The sequence below is a fragment of the Camelina sativa genome, chromosome 14, assembly GCF_030686135.1.
Source record: "Camelina sativa cultivar CO46 ecotype springtype chromosome 14, ASM3068613v1".
In the NCBI taxonomy this organism is placed as follows: Eukaryota; Viridiplantae; Streptophyta; class Magnoliopsida; order Brassicales; family Brassicaceae; genus Camelina; species Camelina sativa.
In genome coordinates, this window is record NC_141893.1 from 4389721 (window position 1) to 4404510 (window position 14790).

Genomic DNA, 14790 nt, shown 5'->3' on the forward strand with positions numbered 1-14790 from the left:
TTATCACGTATGACTGTTTTTGTCTTCCAATTGCTATACTTTTAATTTTGATAAGTATCACAAACAAACAAAATGATGATGATTTTTGTATACATTCTTAGTTTTTTTTATAAGATATACAAAGAAACTACCAATGAAGCCTAAAGCTTGCACCTTGCATTAGCGGGTGAGCAAAATATGCCCCAACCGTTAACGCAGTGATTGCAAGATACGGCAACCGGACAAACTCTTTGTAGTAATCCTCAGGTAAAACTTGGCGTCCTTCCAATATGGCAGCAAATGGAATCACACTTGTTCTCTTCTTGATGCTTTCAAACGCTTCTCCATATCTTTTAGCTAACCTCCTGTCTCCATTCCATGCCCCAAACAAGTGGTGTGCGATCAAACCAAGAGATGCTGATGCAGCTACAGAGTTTCCTATCCAGAGTGTGTGTGCTAAACACCAAACGATTTGTCCAACCATCTGAGAATACAAGAGAGAGAAAGGATATACAACATTAGAGTCTCATTAACACAGCCATGTCTTGGTTCTTGAAGATGAAGAGAGACGAGAACAATCCAAAACTAAAGCTAAGAAGCCTATCTTTCAACATATCATCAAGTTTTTGCAAACACATTGTTGAAACTTAAAGAGTTAAGACAAAAGCAATATCAAGTAATCAATTATTGAGGTAATGGAGACAGCAGAATGAGGATATTTTGGTTGTGCTGATGTAAAGGGTGGTATTACCAGGGGCAATGGCCACTAAACCAGCACATGAGTGATTCTCATAATTGGGGTCTCATTAACACAACCACTTATATAAACCTCGGTTCATAAAAATCCAATCTTTCAGTATATTTTCAAGTTTCTGAAACACAAAATGAAACAAAATGTGCTCATATGTGTATGCATACTAGATCATTAAGTAAAATGTTCAGTACCTGAGGATGTCGAGTAATTCTCATGATGCCGGTCTCCCACAGATGCATCTTGGGTTTGTCAACAGCTGCTACCTCCAGAAGATTGAAAGTTGAAGGATAGAGAAAGAAGAAGGATACAAAATTAGCAAACCAAATAGCTTCATGGATTCCAGGAACACCCTGAATCTGCCATAACTGTGACCCATCATATCTGTGATTTATAAAGTAAACCTGAAAGAAGAAGAACAAGGCACTGCATAAGACCATTAGAGAGCTCGTTGACAAACCCAAGATGTGCAGAGTAAGAGAGAGTAAGTACTCACAATGGTGCTCATAGCTAAAGGAAGAGATGTTCCAGCAAACAAAACACGAAACGCTCGTTCACCAATAAGCTTCTCTCCTATATCCCTGAGACTAGCTAAACCACTATGTACAGTTGCAAATATGAGGATAAGCATTAACATAGCAACCTGCAAATACAGTGTGGTTTCAACCAATCAAATATCTGAAAGTAATTTTGCCTTCAATTTGAAATTTGGTTTAATTGTCAGATACCTCCGGTGAACCGGAGATGTTAGAGACGGCATCGATGTATGATTTTCCAAAACCGGTGGAGTTATCGATCCAAACAAGGTTGAGGATGAAGAGAACAACTCCAAGGACAACACCGAAATAAACCCAGGAAACGATCTTCTGTTTACCTAATTCAAAAGCAGCGGAATCCTCACCGATCAGTAGAGTCGGACTCTCGGCGGCGTCTGAAGCGACGGGTTTGTCTTCCCGGAGTGTGCTACGGACGAGAATTTTCCGAATTACCGGTGACGAATGAGAAAGGAAGCTGGTCGAGTGTTGGAGACGAGGATGAGTTGGGATACGGCGGGGTAAGGCGAAGTTAAGACGGCGAGGAGAAGGAGGAAGAAGTAGAAGAGGCGAAGGAGGGCTAGAGAGAAGAAGAAGATGATGGACCGCCATTGTTGTTGTTGTTGAGATGAAAGAAGAAGAAGCAACGAAACGTGTCGTTTTAAATGCGTTTCAATTTATTTTATTTTATTTGGTTAGTGTATCATTTTTTTTAGTACGGTGTAACAAACCAATAGAGAGACGCATACACAGATGGGTCATAAAACATAAATAAGGTTGTTGTTTTTTTTTCGACAAGAGACTGAAAGAAGGGGGGAAAATTTAAGAAAGAATAGATCTAAGACGACGCTTCTTCATCATCCGTATCCCATGTTCCTCGGCAATTTCAACATTTCTAAACGGAGAGTTTTCGAAGTAAACACGATACCAATACTCGAGCATCTCGAAAGCAGGCTGATTCTTGGCTTTAGGATCATCTCTGTCGAAGTTTGGGTCTACTTTATCGAACAACTCTTGAGCCGCTTCTATGCTTATCACCTGGCTAACAAGATCCACATAAAGTTCTAGCTCGTAGGGTGAAAAAATCATCTTCTTACTCTCCATCCACCGGAAGATCTACAACAAATTTACATATATTAATTGCTTAGTTAAAATAATATCCGACCGACGACACAATAAAAAATTATATAAACGAAACGTTTCTAATAAACTCATTAATGTTGGACGTCAAGACCTCGAGGGCGTTTTCAGGTTTACGGTACTTGTTAGTAAGAAGCTTCGCCCATCTGAAGAGATCCGCCTGAGTGACGTAAACGCCCTTCTTCTCTTCCTCCCTTATGATGAGATCTATGGTCTCAACCGTAAGACGCCTCAGCTTGTGAAAGGTCTCCCTGTTCAGCACCTTCTCCTTCTCAGCAGAAGAAGAAGCATCGTCGCATAGATCATCCTCTGAAGAAGAAACTTCAGAGGTCTCCACGCCAGCTGAAAACGGCGCAGCAGCGGGACTTGAACAAGCCACCTTCCAGATACGATAGTTCTGGACGCCAGTCGAAGGCGGAGGAGCACTAACAACCTTCTTCAAGTGGTGAAGAGAACCGGGAGCCATCAGAATGCGGCGGCAGAAGTTCATTTTCTCTCAGTTTTTGCAAACCCTAGTCGGTTGTATTGAAGTTGTATTTTTGTGGGATATTTGATTATTTTTAGATTTTTGAATATTGGGGAACCTCCTTTTGAGGGATTTGATTTTTTTTTAGATTTTTGAATATTGTAACTGAATTTAGTTTTTTTTTTTGAAATATATATTGTTTGTTTATATAATTAATCCGGTAAAGGAGAAACTGAATGTTTAGTTAAAACAAAAAAATTGTCTACATCATATATAGTAGCAAGGTTCAAAAGATAAGAAAACATAAATACTGGTTTATTAGTTCGGTAATTGTAAATTTGTTAACTAAAGGATTCTTGCCAAAGTCCATCACCTCGTCAAGTAACTCATACTGCCAGCAACATAAGTCAGTTTCAGTACTAGACTTTATAATAACTTTTGTCTACACATATTCGGCCCATGCGAGAGAAATAACAATAATGTAGCATACAAAAAAAAAGGTGTTATAAGAAGCATTGACATACCACTACTACAAAGTTATCCCTCAATGCATTCTAACCTTCGGCAAAGAAAACACCACTCATTTGTGTTATATATAATGTATATATATATATAGATTCTGATCAAATTGTAATCCAAATTCTGATCAAATTTAATTACTAATTGAATCATATATATAGCACTGATCAAGCATTTTCATTAGTTCCAAATGTGAAGATCTGTCGGTTAAACTAACCTTTATCCAAAACCATAAATATATAAACAAAACTGAAATGAAACCGGTGGAGTTGTTGAGTTATTTAAGTTATATATGAATACTAGTAAAATATTATAACAATGAACCAAACAGATTGTCGTAAAGAGATTACGTACAGAAGCTTAACATGGGGTTGTTTTGGACAAGGGAAGGCAAAGAGTAGCTCTGAAAGCCTTGATTTATTGACTAAAACGGCCAGAAGGCACAGCGTAACCCACTGATAACACATCTTAAATAGGCCTTACGGTCCCCCTTACCATCTGCCACTTCTCACGCTCTGTAATATTAGAACGTTTTCTCATCAAATGAGAATTTGATTGGGGTACCTCCTCCTCCTCCTCCTCCTCCTCCTCCTCATCACTAAAATCTTCTTCGTCGCTAACTTGGGTCGATGGATAGAGCTTTAAGTAAACAGGACGATTCTCGGCTTTACGGTCAAAGTTGTCGAACTCTGGGTCTACTTTATTGAAGAACTTACGAGCCGCTTCTAAGCCATCAACCTTGGCAATAAGATCCACATAGAGTTCAAACTGAGAGGGAGAAAATACCACCTCCTTACTATCCATCCACCGGAAGATCTACAAAATTAAGACATATATATATTGCTTAGTTAAAACCAAATATGATCCGACGCAATAAAAAATTATATAAACTAAACTCTCTACTAAACTCATTAATGTTGGACGTCAGACCTCGAGGGCGTTTTCAGGTTTACGGTACTTGTATGTAAGGAGCTCAACCCATTCGATGAGAACCCCCTGACTGACGAAAAGACCCTTCTTCTGGTCCTCCCTTATGATGAGTTCTACGGTCTTAACCGTAAGAGACTTCAGCTTCTGAAAGATTTTCCTCTTCTCCGTATTACTTGCCACCTTCGTCTTCTCAGCAGAAGAAGAAGCACCGTCGCATAGATCAGCCTTGATAGGAGGAGTAGCTTCAGAGGTCTCCACGCAAGTTGAAAACGGCGCAGCAGCGGGACTTGAACAAGCCACCTTCCACTTCCAGATACGATAGTTCTGGACGCCAGTCGAAGGCGGAGGAGCAGTAACAACCTTCTTCCAGTGGTGAAGAGAACCGGGGGCCATCAGAATGCGGCGGTAGAAGTTCATTTCTCACAGTTTTTGCAAACCCTAGTGTGTTGTATTGAAGATGATATTTTTGTGGGATTTGACTATTTTTAGATTTTTAAATATTTGGAGTACACTGTGTAACCGAATTTAATTATTTTGAAATTGTATATTGTTTGAGTATATAATTAAACCGGTAGTCATCATATAAAGGAGGAATTGAATGTTAAATGTTTAGTTAAAACCAAAAATTGTCTAAGCAAAGTTCAAAAAATAAGAAAACATAAATATTGGTTTATTAGTTCCGTAGTTGTAACTTGTAAATTTGGTAATTAAATTGATATGAAATATTGAAATGGTTAGTATATGTTTCTTTTGCCCAGGATCAGCAACTCGGGATCGTCCTGATCCTGTATCCCGAAACAACAAGAACACAAGTTAACTAGGTTAATTTTCCTGCGAGACTCGGAAACAATTGAGGAACATGGGAGATATCTTCCATCGCGAATCAACAAGAGCACAAGCTACTTGGGGTTTTCACTCGTAAACAATTGAAAAAGATGTAGTGTGTTTTTATTAGGTTCCTTTTTTAAAAATCGTGCAGTGTCGGTTTATTATCCTACATTCCTTCGCCAAACATAATCTATGTTAACTCTTAACTAATACCAATTATGATTTCCCCGATTTCAACAAAAATTGTCACGGTGGCATTATTTAGCTTTTTTTCGGGTTATGATATATATATATAATTGGAACTGGGAAAATATATCAAGATATGGCGTTAATGTAGTTCTGACTTCTGAGGATGAGAATTAAACAAAGATTGCAGAATAAGCCACACCTTTTGCTGTTCCATAGATAAATCATCCATGCATTTAATCAAAAATGCCATATTGTTCTCAAGGAAAGGAGTGGTTGATGAGTGTAGACGATCATAATCTCCCTAGAAAAGAGAAAATACAGAAGTACTACGAGTCAAAATCTGGAATACTGACAGCATGCGAAGAACACTACTATCCAGATTCTAGTATTGTACCTGTGAGACAGGTGACAAGTGCAGAGTTTGAAACCTTGATCTGTCAAAAGAAAGTTACATTGAAGCTGATCAGAGCAAAATGCATAAGGTTGTTTTCTTTTCGACAAGAGATTGAAAGAAGGGCAAAATTAAAAAAGAGTAAATCTGAAAGCCAACTAACAACGCTTTTATTAACCAAAACACACCCACCATACAAGGCCCAGAAGGCACAGCTAGCGTAACCAAACTAACGACGCGTCTGGCAGCGGACCATATGCAACAAATCTTCCTTGGTAAATTCAGCTTTCCTCAACAGAGAATTTTTGAAGTTAACACGATACCAATAAGAGATCATCTTGTAAGCAGGCTGATTCTTGGCTTTAGGATCACTTCTGTCGAAGTTTGGGTCTCCTCTATTGAACAACTCTCGAGCCGCTTCTGTGCTTATAAGCTGGCAAACAAGATGCACATAAAGTTGTAGCTCGTAGGGACCAAATATCATCTTCTTACTGTCCATCCACCGGAAGATCTACAACAAATTAACAAACATATACTGCTTAGTTAAAAATAATTATCCGCATAAACGAAACGTTTCTTCTCTCTAATAAACTCAATTATGTTGGACTTCAGACCTCGAGGGCGTTTTCAGGTTTACGGTACTTGTATGTAAGAAGCTTCGCCCATCTGAAGAGATCCTCCTGATTGACGTAAACACCCTTCTTCTCTTCCTCCCTTATGATGAGGTCTATGGTCTCAACCGTAAGACGCCTCATCTTATGAAAGGTATCCCTCTTCAGCATCTTGGCCTTCTCAGCAGAAGAAGAAGCATCGTCGCATAGATCAGCCTTGATCGGAGGAGGAGTAACTTCAGAGGTCTCCACGCCAGCTGAAAACGGCGCAGCAGCGGGACTTGAACAAGCCACCTTCCAGATACGATAGTTCTGGACGCCAGTCGAAGGCGGAGGAGCACTAACAACCTTCTTCCAGTGGTGAAGAGAACCGGGAGCCATCAGAATGCGGCGGCAGAAGTTCATTTTCTCTCAGTTTTTGCTAACCCTAGTCGGTTGTATTGAAGTTGTATTTTTGTGGGATTTTGATTATTTTTAGACTTTTAAATATTGTAACTGAATTTCGTTTTCTTAAAAAAAAATTATATATTAATTGTTGGTTTATAGAATTAATCTGGAAGTCATCTATATATACATTTTTGGAGACATTTATAAAATAAATCCTCAAGTTAACACTTATTTACAAAAATACCATTAGCATTAAATAATTAATTTAATAAATAAATTAATTCTACTTATATTTGATTTTTTTAATATAAACTAATTGTTTTAAAAGGTAACAAACATAATTGTATACAGATTTTATTTCTTTAAAATTTTATAAGAAGGTGAGTGAAGAGGTATTGTTCTTTAAAATTTTGAAAAACTCATTTGATAAAATGTGACTTTTAGCCTCACATATTATATTTTACTTTCACGGGTTTCGTATGATGAGTTTTTGCGGATTAAAAAATCTTTGAACATGTTGTGTGATCCGCCTAACATGGTGGGTTTGGACTATAGAACCAACACTAAAATTATTAGTTTATTTCATATACTATAGATTTTCATTCATAGTTTGGAAAATTAACTTATAAATTATTTAGTATATGAACTACAAAATATTACACATACTACAACATATTCTTAATATTCCAAAAAAAAAAATGTATACACATAAAAATATACACTAACATACAATATATGCTTATATCCCTGTTTAATTATAAAAAACAAAACTAAGTGTTTTAAATTTTTTTCTTCTGTCTAATAACAAATTTATTGTAATTAGGTTATAAACTGTATAAAACGCAAGAATAAGAAAAAACATTCTAAACAAAATTATTAATTAATTAGATAAAATTTAATTAATTGGGAATTTGAAAACTAAATAAATTAAAAGTATTATTTAAAATACATTAATTTATAATTTATTCCCGCGGTGTACCGCGGGTGAACGCCTAGTTAATTATTCATATACACGAGAAATTGAATGTTTAGTTAAAACAAAAAATTGTCTACATCATAAGTATAGCAAAGTTCAAAAAATAAGAAAACATAAATATTGGTAGGTAATTGTAAATTTGTTAACTAAGGATTCTTGCAAGTCCATCATCTCGTCAAGTAACTCATTAGCCAGCAACATAAGTCAGTTTCAGTACTATTCTTTATATTCGGCCCATGCTAGAGAGATATAACAATATATATATACAAGCATTGACATACCACTACTACAAAGTTATCGCTCAATGATTCTTCCTATAACCATTCTTCCTATAACCTTTGGCAAAGAAAACACCACTCATTAGGTGTTATATATATATATATATGTATAAAGATATATAGATTCTGATCAGATTGTAATCCAAATTCTGATCAAATTCTAATACAAATTGAATCCTATAGCACTGATCAAGCTTGTTCATTAGTTCCAAATGTGCAGATCTCGCTTAAAGTAACCTTTATCCAAACCATAAATATATAAACAAAACTGAAATGAAACCGGTGGAGCATGTTGAGTTATTAAAGTCATCTATGAAACGAAAGTAGTCTACTAGTAAAATATTATAACAATGAACCAACAGATTGTCGTAAAGAGATTACATGTAGAAGCTTAACATGGGGTTGTTTTGGACAAGGGAAGGCAAGGCACAAAGAGGAAATCTGAAAGCCTTGATTTATTGACTAAGAGACACATCATATATTCCGCTAAAATGGCCAGAAGGCACAGCGTAACCCACTGATAACGCATCTTAAATACGCCTTACTACCCGCCCGGTAATATTAGAACGTTTTCTCCTGAAATGAGAACTTGATTGGGGAACCTCCTTCTTCTTCTCCTTCTCCTTCTCCTTCTTCTCCTCCTCCTCCATCCGCCTCCAGACAAAAATCTTCTTCGTTGCTAACTTGGGTCGAGGGATAGAGCTTCAAGTAAACAAGACTTTTCTTGGCTTTAGGGTTAAAGTTGTTGAACTCTGGATCTACTTTATTGAAGAACTTACGAGCCGCTTCTAAGCCATCAACCTTGGCAATAAGATCCACATAGAGTTCAAACTGGGAGGGAGAAAATACCACCCTCTTACCATCCATCCACCGGAAGATCTACAAAATTAAGACATATATATTGCTTAGTTAAAACCAAATATGATCCGACACAATAAAAAATTATATAAACGAAACGTTTCTTCTCTCTAATAAACTCATTAATGTTGGACGTCAGACCTCGAGAGCGTTTTCAGGTTTACGGAACTTGTATGTAAGAATCTTAATCCATCCGATGAGATCCCCCTGACTGACGTAAAGACCTTTCTTACTGCCCTCCCTTATGATGAGTTCTACGGTCTCAACCGTAAGAGACTTCAGCTTCTGAAAGACTTTCCTCTTCTCCATATTACTTGCCACCTTCGTCTTCTCAGCAGAAGAAGAAGCACCGTCGCATAGATCAGCCTTGATCGGAGGAGTAGCTTCAGAGGTCTCCACGCCTGCTGAAAACGGCGCAGCAGCGGGACTTGAACACGCCACCTTCCAGATACGATAGTTCTGGATGCCACTCGAAGGCGAGCAGTAACAACCTTCTTCAAGTGGTGGAGAGAACCGGGGGCCATCAGAATGCGGCGGTAGAAGTTCATTTCTCACAGTTTTTGCAAACCCTAGTGTGTTGTATTGAAGTTGATATTTTTGTGGGATTTGATTATTTTTAGATTTTTTAAATATTTTGGAGTACACATAGCTGTGTAACCGAATTTAATTCTTTTGAAATTATATATCTACTAGTATTTTTGCAGCAGTTTTTGCTCAAAAATACTTTTTGGAAAGTTTATACATTTAATGCATTGACTTTAATATTAGTTAACAAAATTTTCAAAATTAATTATAAGTAAGATTTAAAAAAATAAGGAAATCTTTCTACCTCGTTCAAATATAAAAATATGATTTCTTTTCATATTTATTTGAATTTATATTTAAATTATCTTGAATTTTTTATAATACATTTAGTTAATAAAAATTGTGATTTTTTCCTGCATATGATGTAATACAAATTTTTAAAAACGGACATATATTACTCGATAGATGAATAAAAAAATACGAGTACAATATCCCAAATCGCCTAAAAAAATTGGACAATAGTTCAAAGTCATACTATATAAGAGACCAAAATGATTCATAATACAAATGAGTAGAAAGTTTGATTTATCATGCATTCAAACTTAAAAACTTTTATTTGGTTTATTCCAGTTTTTTATTTTAAAGATTTTTAAAAAGTAAAATATTATAAATATTTATGTTTTTAAAAAGTAAAATATTATAAATATTTATATTTTATAAAAAGTAGAAATATTTATAATATTTATATTTTTTAGAAAGTTAAACTTTATAAAATGTTAATGGTTACAACCTTAATAAATAACACATCAACTCAATCTAATACTTATAATACAAAGCAATACATATTAAAAATTAAGATTGTATAGTGCGAGTTAAAATATCTCGAGACGGAGTTATATAGCGGGATGGATTTTGTCGATATTTATATAAATTTAAAATATCATTAATTTGGTGTTAAACGGGTAAAATATCATTTCATTATTTTGTTAACATTATCGGTATCCGAGAATAGACATATCTAATTAAATTATATTGCAATATTATATGGTTTAAACTTTAAACTATAAAATTAACAATTATTATATAATTATAACATATTTAACCAACAAATACAATTTATAATTTAAATGTTTTAGTTATAAATAATTTGTCCCGCGGTGTACCGCATATCCTAATCTAGTTGTTTTGAGTATAATTAAACCGGTAGTCTGGTCATATAAAGGAGGAATTGAATGTTAAAAATGTTTTGTTAAAACCAGAAGTTGTCTAAGCAGAGTTCCAAAAAATAAGAAACATAATTTTTTAGTTTATTAGTTTCGTAATTGTAAATTTGGTAATTAAATTGATATAAAATGGTTAGTATATATCTTTTGCCCGGGATCAGCAACTTGGGACCGTCCTGAATCCTGATCCTCCAACGATCCCGAAACAACAAGAAAACAAGTTAACTAGGAGGAACTTGGAGATATTTTCCATCGCGAATCAACAAGAGCACAAGCTACTTGGGGTTTTCACTCGTAAACAATTGAAAAAGATGTAGTGTGTTTTTATTAGGTTCCTTTTTTTTTATTATTGTCCAGTGTCGGTTTATTATCCTACATTCCTAACCTAAACATAATCTATGTTCACTCTTAACTAATACCAATTATAATTTGTTGTAATGAAATCAGAGAGGTCCGATATCAGATTGATCTTTCAAGATTTCAATAATTTCTCAATAAGCATAAGAAGACTTCACAACAAAAAAAAATTAAACTGTCAGGAAAAAAAACAAATGTAGGATCCGGTTATATCAACCAACTCTCTCACTTTCTTGGCTCGAAAACAAAAACTTGGCTAGTCTTGCAATCAGTTTTCGTGCAATGCTTTGGTCAGGTAAAGCCTGCTGAAGTTCTGGCCAGCCACTCTGCATTGCAACGGGTGACACATTTTTAGTCTCTTTCCAAAAGCTAGAAATGGTGAAACGGTGTTATAAAGAGTAAACACGAGAACATACCCATTGATTTGGCCACAGAAGTTTGAGACTTGGTTTGTGATGAGGAAACTCTCTAGCCTTGATGGTTCAGGGATCGGTTTGAATATTGGGTTTGAAGGATCCTCTTCAGGCAAAGGCTCTTCTCCAGCTGATTTACGAGCCATGTTTTCGGTCCTACAAACCAAACAAACCTCTTAGTTATTTGGAAGAACAACAAAACGAGCAAAATCATAAGAAACTATCTATAGGACATTCCCTACTCTGTAACTAAACTTATATCACCTTCCAAGATAACGAGGGAGTAAAACAAATCGGACCAGAACTAGAACAAAAAGTATTCTGCTGGAAATATAAATCGACCTACCTTCTCTTCTGGAGCCAGGCTTGCTGCTGCGCTTGCTGACGAGACAGGTTCCGGTAGTAATATTGGAACTGGAAACATAAATTAAGATACTACATTATGATAGGTCTGACTTCTGAGGATGGGAATTGAACAAGAATGCAGAATAGGCCACACCTTTTGCTGTTCCATAGATAAATCATCCATGCATTTAATCAAAAACTCCATATTGTTCTCAAGGAAAGGAGTGGTTGATGAGTGTAGACGATCATAATCGCCCTAGAAAAGAGAAAATACAGTAGTATTACGAGTCAAAATCTGGAATACTGACACAGCATGCGAGAAACACTATCCAGATTCTAGTACTGTACCTGTGAGACAGGTGTATCAGTCTCCAGTTCGGTCATGAAGGCACTGACAAGTGCAGAGTTTGAAACCTTGATCTGTTAAAAGAAAGTAACATTGAAACCAATTTTTTTTGTCAGAGGAACATATAATCAGGAACAGTTCCAACCTATTTAGTATTTACGTCAAAAAGATTAGTTGGTAAGGCTTCAACATAGTAGAGAGCTAGAGACTTACAGGTATTTCTTCAAAAATACCCATCCAGGAGAAATTCTTCTCTCTCAACCTAACAAAGAGAGTAAATAATACATTACAACTATCTAATGTGGTTTAAGAAACCTAGATGGATCAAGATGCATACTTTTCGCCAGTGAAGTTTCCACCTCGGTACAACTCCATAAACGAATCTGAAAGCTTCAGCGCCTTCAAAGCTAAGACACCTAGGTCAGCTTTAGAGGGATCATATATGATGCACACACACCTCTTGATGTTCTCCTGTAGATGGAGAAGAATAATTTGTTAAAGTTCATATCTTGATTTTGCAAAGGAATTGTAACAGAGTTGGGGACAAAAGTCTCCGCATATATTTTCATGTTCCAGTTTACTCTTTTCAATCAACTTTTACACCAGAATAGATGCCCCTACTGTACACTAGAGTGGCCATGCTATACATATAATATAACTTTCCAGCAAACCATATGAATAGATCAAATCCAAAATCTAGAATGTTATTTTCACATGGTAGACATGATCTTGGCAAGTACCTGGTAATTCATGAAGGTCTCAATGAGTTCCACGGTCTGATAAGAACCAAGAACTGTAGATTGATACCTGAAACAAAATTAAAGCAGATCTTATATACATTCACAAAAGAATATTAAACAAGTGAACACAAACTGATGACATTAAAAAAAAACCTACCACCCAACAGTGTTGTTGTCAACATTAACCTCCCTCAGACATCTCATCATCTCAAGCTGATAATTCGCACCATCAGCTTCAATTTCTTCTTCATCATCCCTGACCTGTCCTCGTTCAAGATACAAATTGCAGGTAAGTCACATGTACATCAATCATGGACAAGCTCTTAAATCCTTAGAAAATGAGTGTAAAATTCTTCAACAGACCGGGAAAGGAAAACAATTGGTAACTTCAAGGACGCTACCAACATCAAGCCCAAGAAGCTGTCCAGTGACAAGGGTCGGTGCAAACTCCTTGCAGTGTTTGATTATCTTTAGCACAGCCTATCACATCAACATACAAAATCCTCCTCATCATCACAACTTCCATCAAATAATAATCGGAATTCTAAATATATAAAAGGAATGGGAACATAACGAGACCAATCACACCGTAGCAAACTCTTAAATCAACCCTAAAAAATTCATAAAATCAGAGAAACAGTAGGAAGACGGTTACCAATCCTTCGATCTGAACAACTCTAAGCGGAGGAGCTACAACCTCATCCTTCGATATCGCTTGCAGAAACGACCTAGCCACTGCAGAAACAAACCACGGAATCAACTCAGCAAGACATAAAACAGAAATCGTCAAACACAGACGAGAAAATTTTGAGCTAGCGTAGATTCTAATGTGTAAGTGAAGAACGGATTAGGCGAAAGTGTACTCACTGGTTGCCATTGAAATAGTCTTTGGTGGATAGTGAAGCTTCGTAGTTCAGGAACTTTTGATTCCCCGCCGTGAAACCCTAACGATGTGATATTTGTTTTGCCGGCTGCGGAGATTTGCTAGAGAGAGAAAAAAAACAAAGCGCTTTATGTGTTTGATAGGGCTTCTTCTCGTGGAGGATTCGCAAAACAAAAAAAAAAAAAAGAAAAAAAGTTACTCAACAAAAATCGCAAAAACAGCCCTCAAAATTGAGATACTTGCTGAATGACCCTAAATGTTTTCAGATTATATGATGAGGATTGACCACCCACGGCCCATGGACCAATAATGCTTTTCTCTTGTAAAAAGGCCAAGATCTATTTTCTATTATGTTAAAGGCCCATGATATATACTGAAGGTCAATGAAATCAACAAGAATCCAAAACTTTTTTAGAATTTTTCCCTCCAAATCCCATCTGGTTTTATTAGGGTTTAATCGAGAATGAGGACTAATTCGAAGTCTTATCTTTGACTTTGAAATTTGAATAAACAAACAATAGAAAAAAAGTCTAAAAGACATACATGGTCGGTTCTCATTAGTCCAGTAAGAAAATCAACAATGTCCTAAATATACGGCAAATTGTAGAGAAAGAGAAACGACCGTATGAAAATGTAAAAAAAAAAATCGTATTTAAATGTCATGTAGTTTAGTATTATGGATGGACTCAAACTTCATGAATCATGACGATGGAACTGGTGAAGGTCAATGAAGTCAACAAATATTTGATGGGAAGCCAATTTAATGACTGCAGTCTCTTTAGGTGTTGGACTGACTGGTGGACCGCTGCTGGTTTTAAATATACTATTTTAAACTCAGCCTTTACGTGAACTCAATTCACACCTCTCTTTCTTCTTCTTTATTACATTTTTCATCACGCTTAAGCTAAGCAAACTAATAAATTCGTAATTTAATAACACTTCAACATCCTCGTTTTTTTGTTAGCTTTAAAACCAAAATTGAATACCAACCATGGTCCATGAATGTTAAATTTCTTCCCAAGCAAAAATCCAATCCTTACTACTCCTAATATTATAAAATCATGTGAAGGTTCAACAAGAAAAAAGAGAGGTAGGAATCAAATTTTCAAATAAAGCAAGTCC

The 14790-nt window shown here is 35.9% G+C and overlaps 4 protein-coding genes across 5 annotated transcripts; all 4 read right to left on the reverse strand.

The window, feature by feature from the left end:
* Positions 1–16: 16 nt before the first annotated feature.
* LOC104739709 (15-cis-zeta-carotene isomerase, chloroplastic) lies at positions 17–1965 on the reverse strand. The gene is made up of 4 exons (XM_010460145.3): positions 1459–1965; positions 1227–1373; positions 925–1134; positions 17–463 (listed from the first exon to the last, which is right to left on the reverse strand). The coding sequence occupies exons 1-4, from the start codon at positions 1873–1875 to the stop codon at positions 128–130; spliced, it is 1110 nt and encodes a 369-aa protein (XP_010458447.2). The 5' UTR covers positions 1876–1965; the 3' UTR covers positions 17–127.
* On the reverse strand, positions 1923–2910 carry LOC147927826 (pentatricopeptide repeat-containing protein At1g02370, mitochondrial-like). Its single transcript, XM_087482954.1, has 2 exons — positions 2498–2910; positions 1923–2379 (listed from the first exon to the last, which is right to left on the reverse strand). Exons 1-2 carry the CDS (start codon positions 2891–2893, stop codon positions 2086–2088), a joined length of 690 nt encoding a protein of 229 aa, XP_087339080.1. The 5' UTR covers positions 2894–2910; the 3' UTR covers positions 1923–2085.
* Positions 2911–5398: 2488 nt separating this feature from the next.
* LOC147927827 (pentatricopeptide repeat-containing protein At1g02370, mitochondrial-like) lies at positions 5399–6879 on the reverse strand. Of its 2 annotated transcripts, XR_015580980.1 has the most exons (4): positions 6341–6879; positions 5919–6237; positions 5730–5769; positions 5399–5636 (listed from the first exon to the last, which is right to left on the reverse strand). XR_015580980.1 is itself a non-coding variant. In XM_087486605.1 (2 exons), exons 1-2 carry the CDS (start codon positions 6740–6742, stop codon positions 5956–5958), a joined length of 684 nt encoding a protein of 227 aa, XP_087342731.1. In that variant the 5' UTR covers positions 6743–6837; the 3' UTR covers positions 5771–5955. The 2 variants fall into 2 exon arrangements, 1 of the variants encoding a protein (XP_087342731.1); XM_087486605.1 differs by lacking the exons at positions 5399–5636; positions 5730–5769 and having other exon boundaries at positions 5771–6237; positions 6341–6837.
* A 4164-nt stretch (positions 6880–11043) lies between these two features.
* Positions 11044–13916, reverse strand: LOC104739710 (eukaryotic translation initiation factor 3 subunit H). Its single transcript, XM_087484100.1, has 12 exons — positions 13653–13916; positions 13441–13520; positions 13149–13265; positions 12943–13046; positions 12786–12852; positions 12383–12516; positions 12259–12307; positions 12048–12119; positions 11854–11955; positions 11701–11768; positions 11358–11510; positions 11044–11267 (listed from the first exon to the last, which is right to left on the reverse strand). The coding sequence occupies exons 1-12, from the start codon at positions 13660–13662 to the stop codon at positions 11210–11212; spliced, it is 1014 nt and encodes a 337-aa protein (XP_087340226.1). The 5' UTR covers positions 13663–13916; the 3' UTR covers positions 11044–11209.
* Positions 13917–14790: the final 874 nt, after the last annotated feature.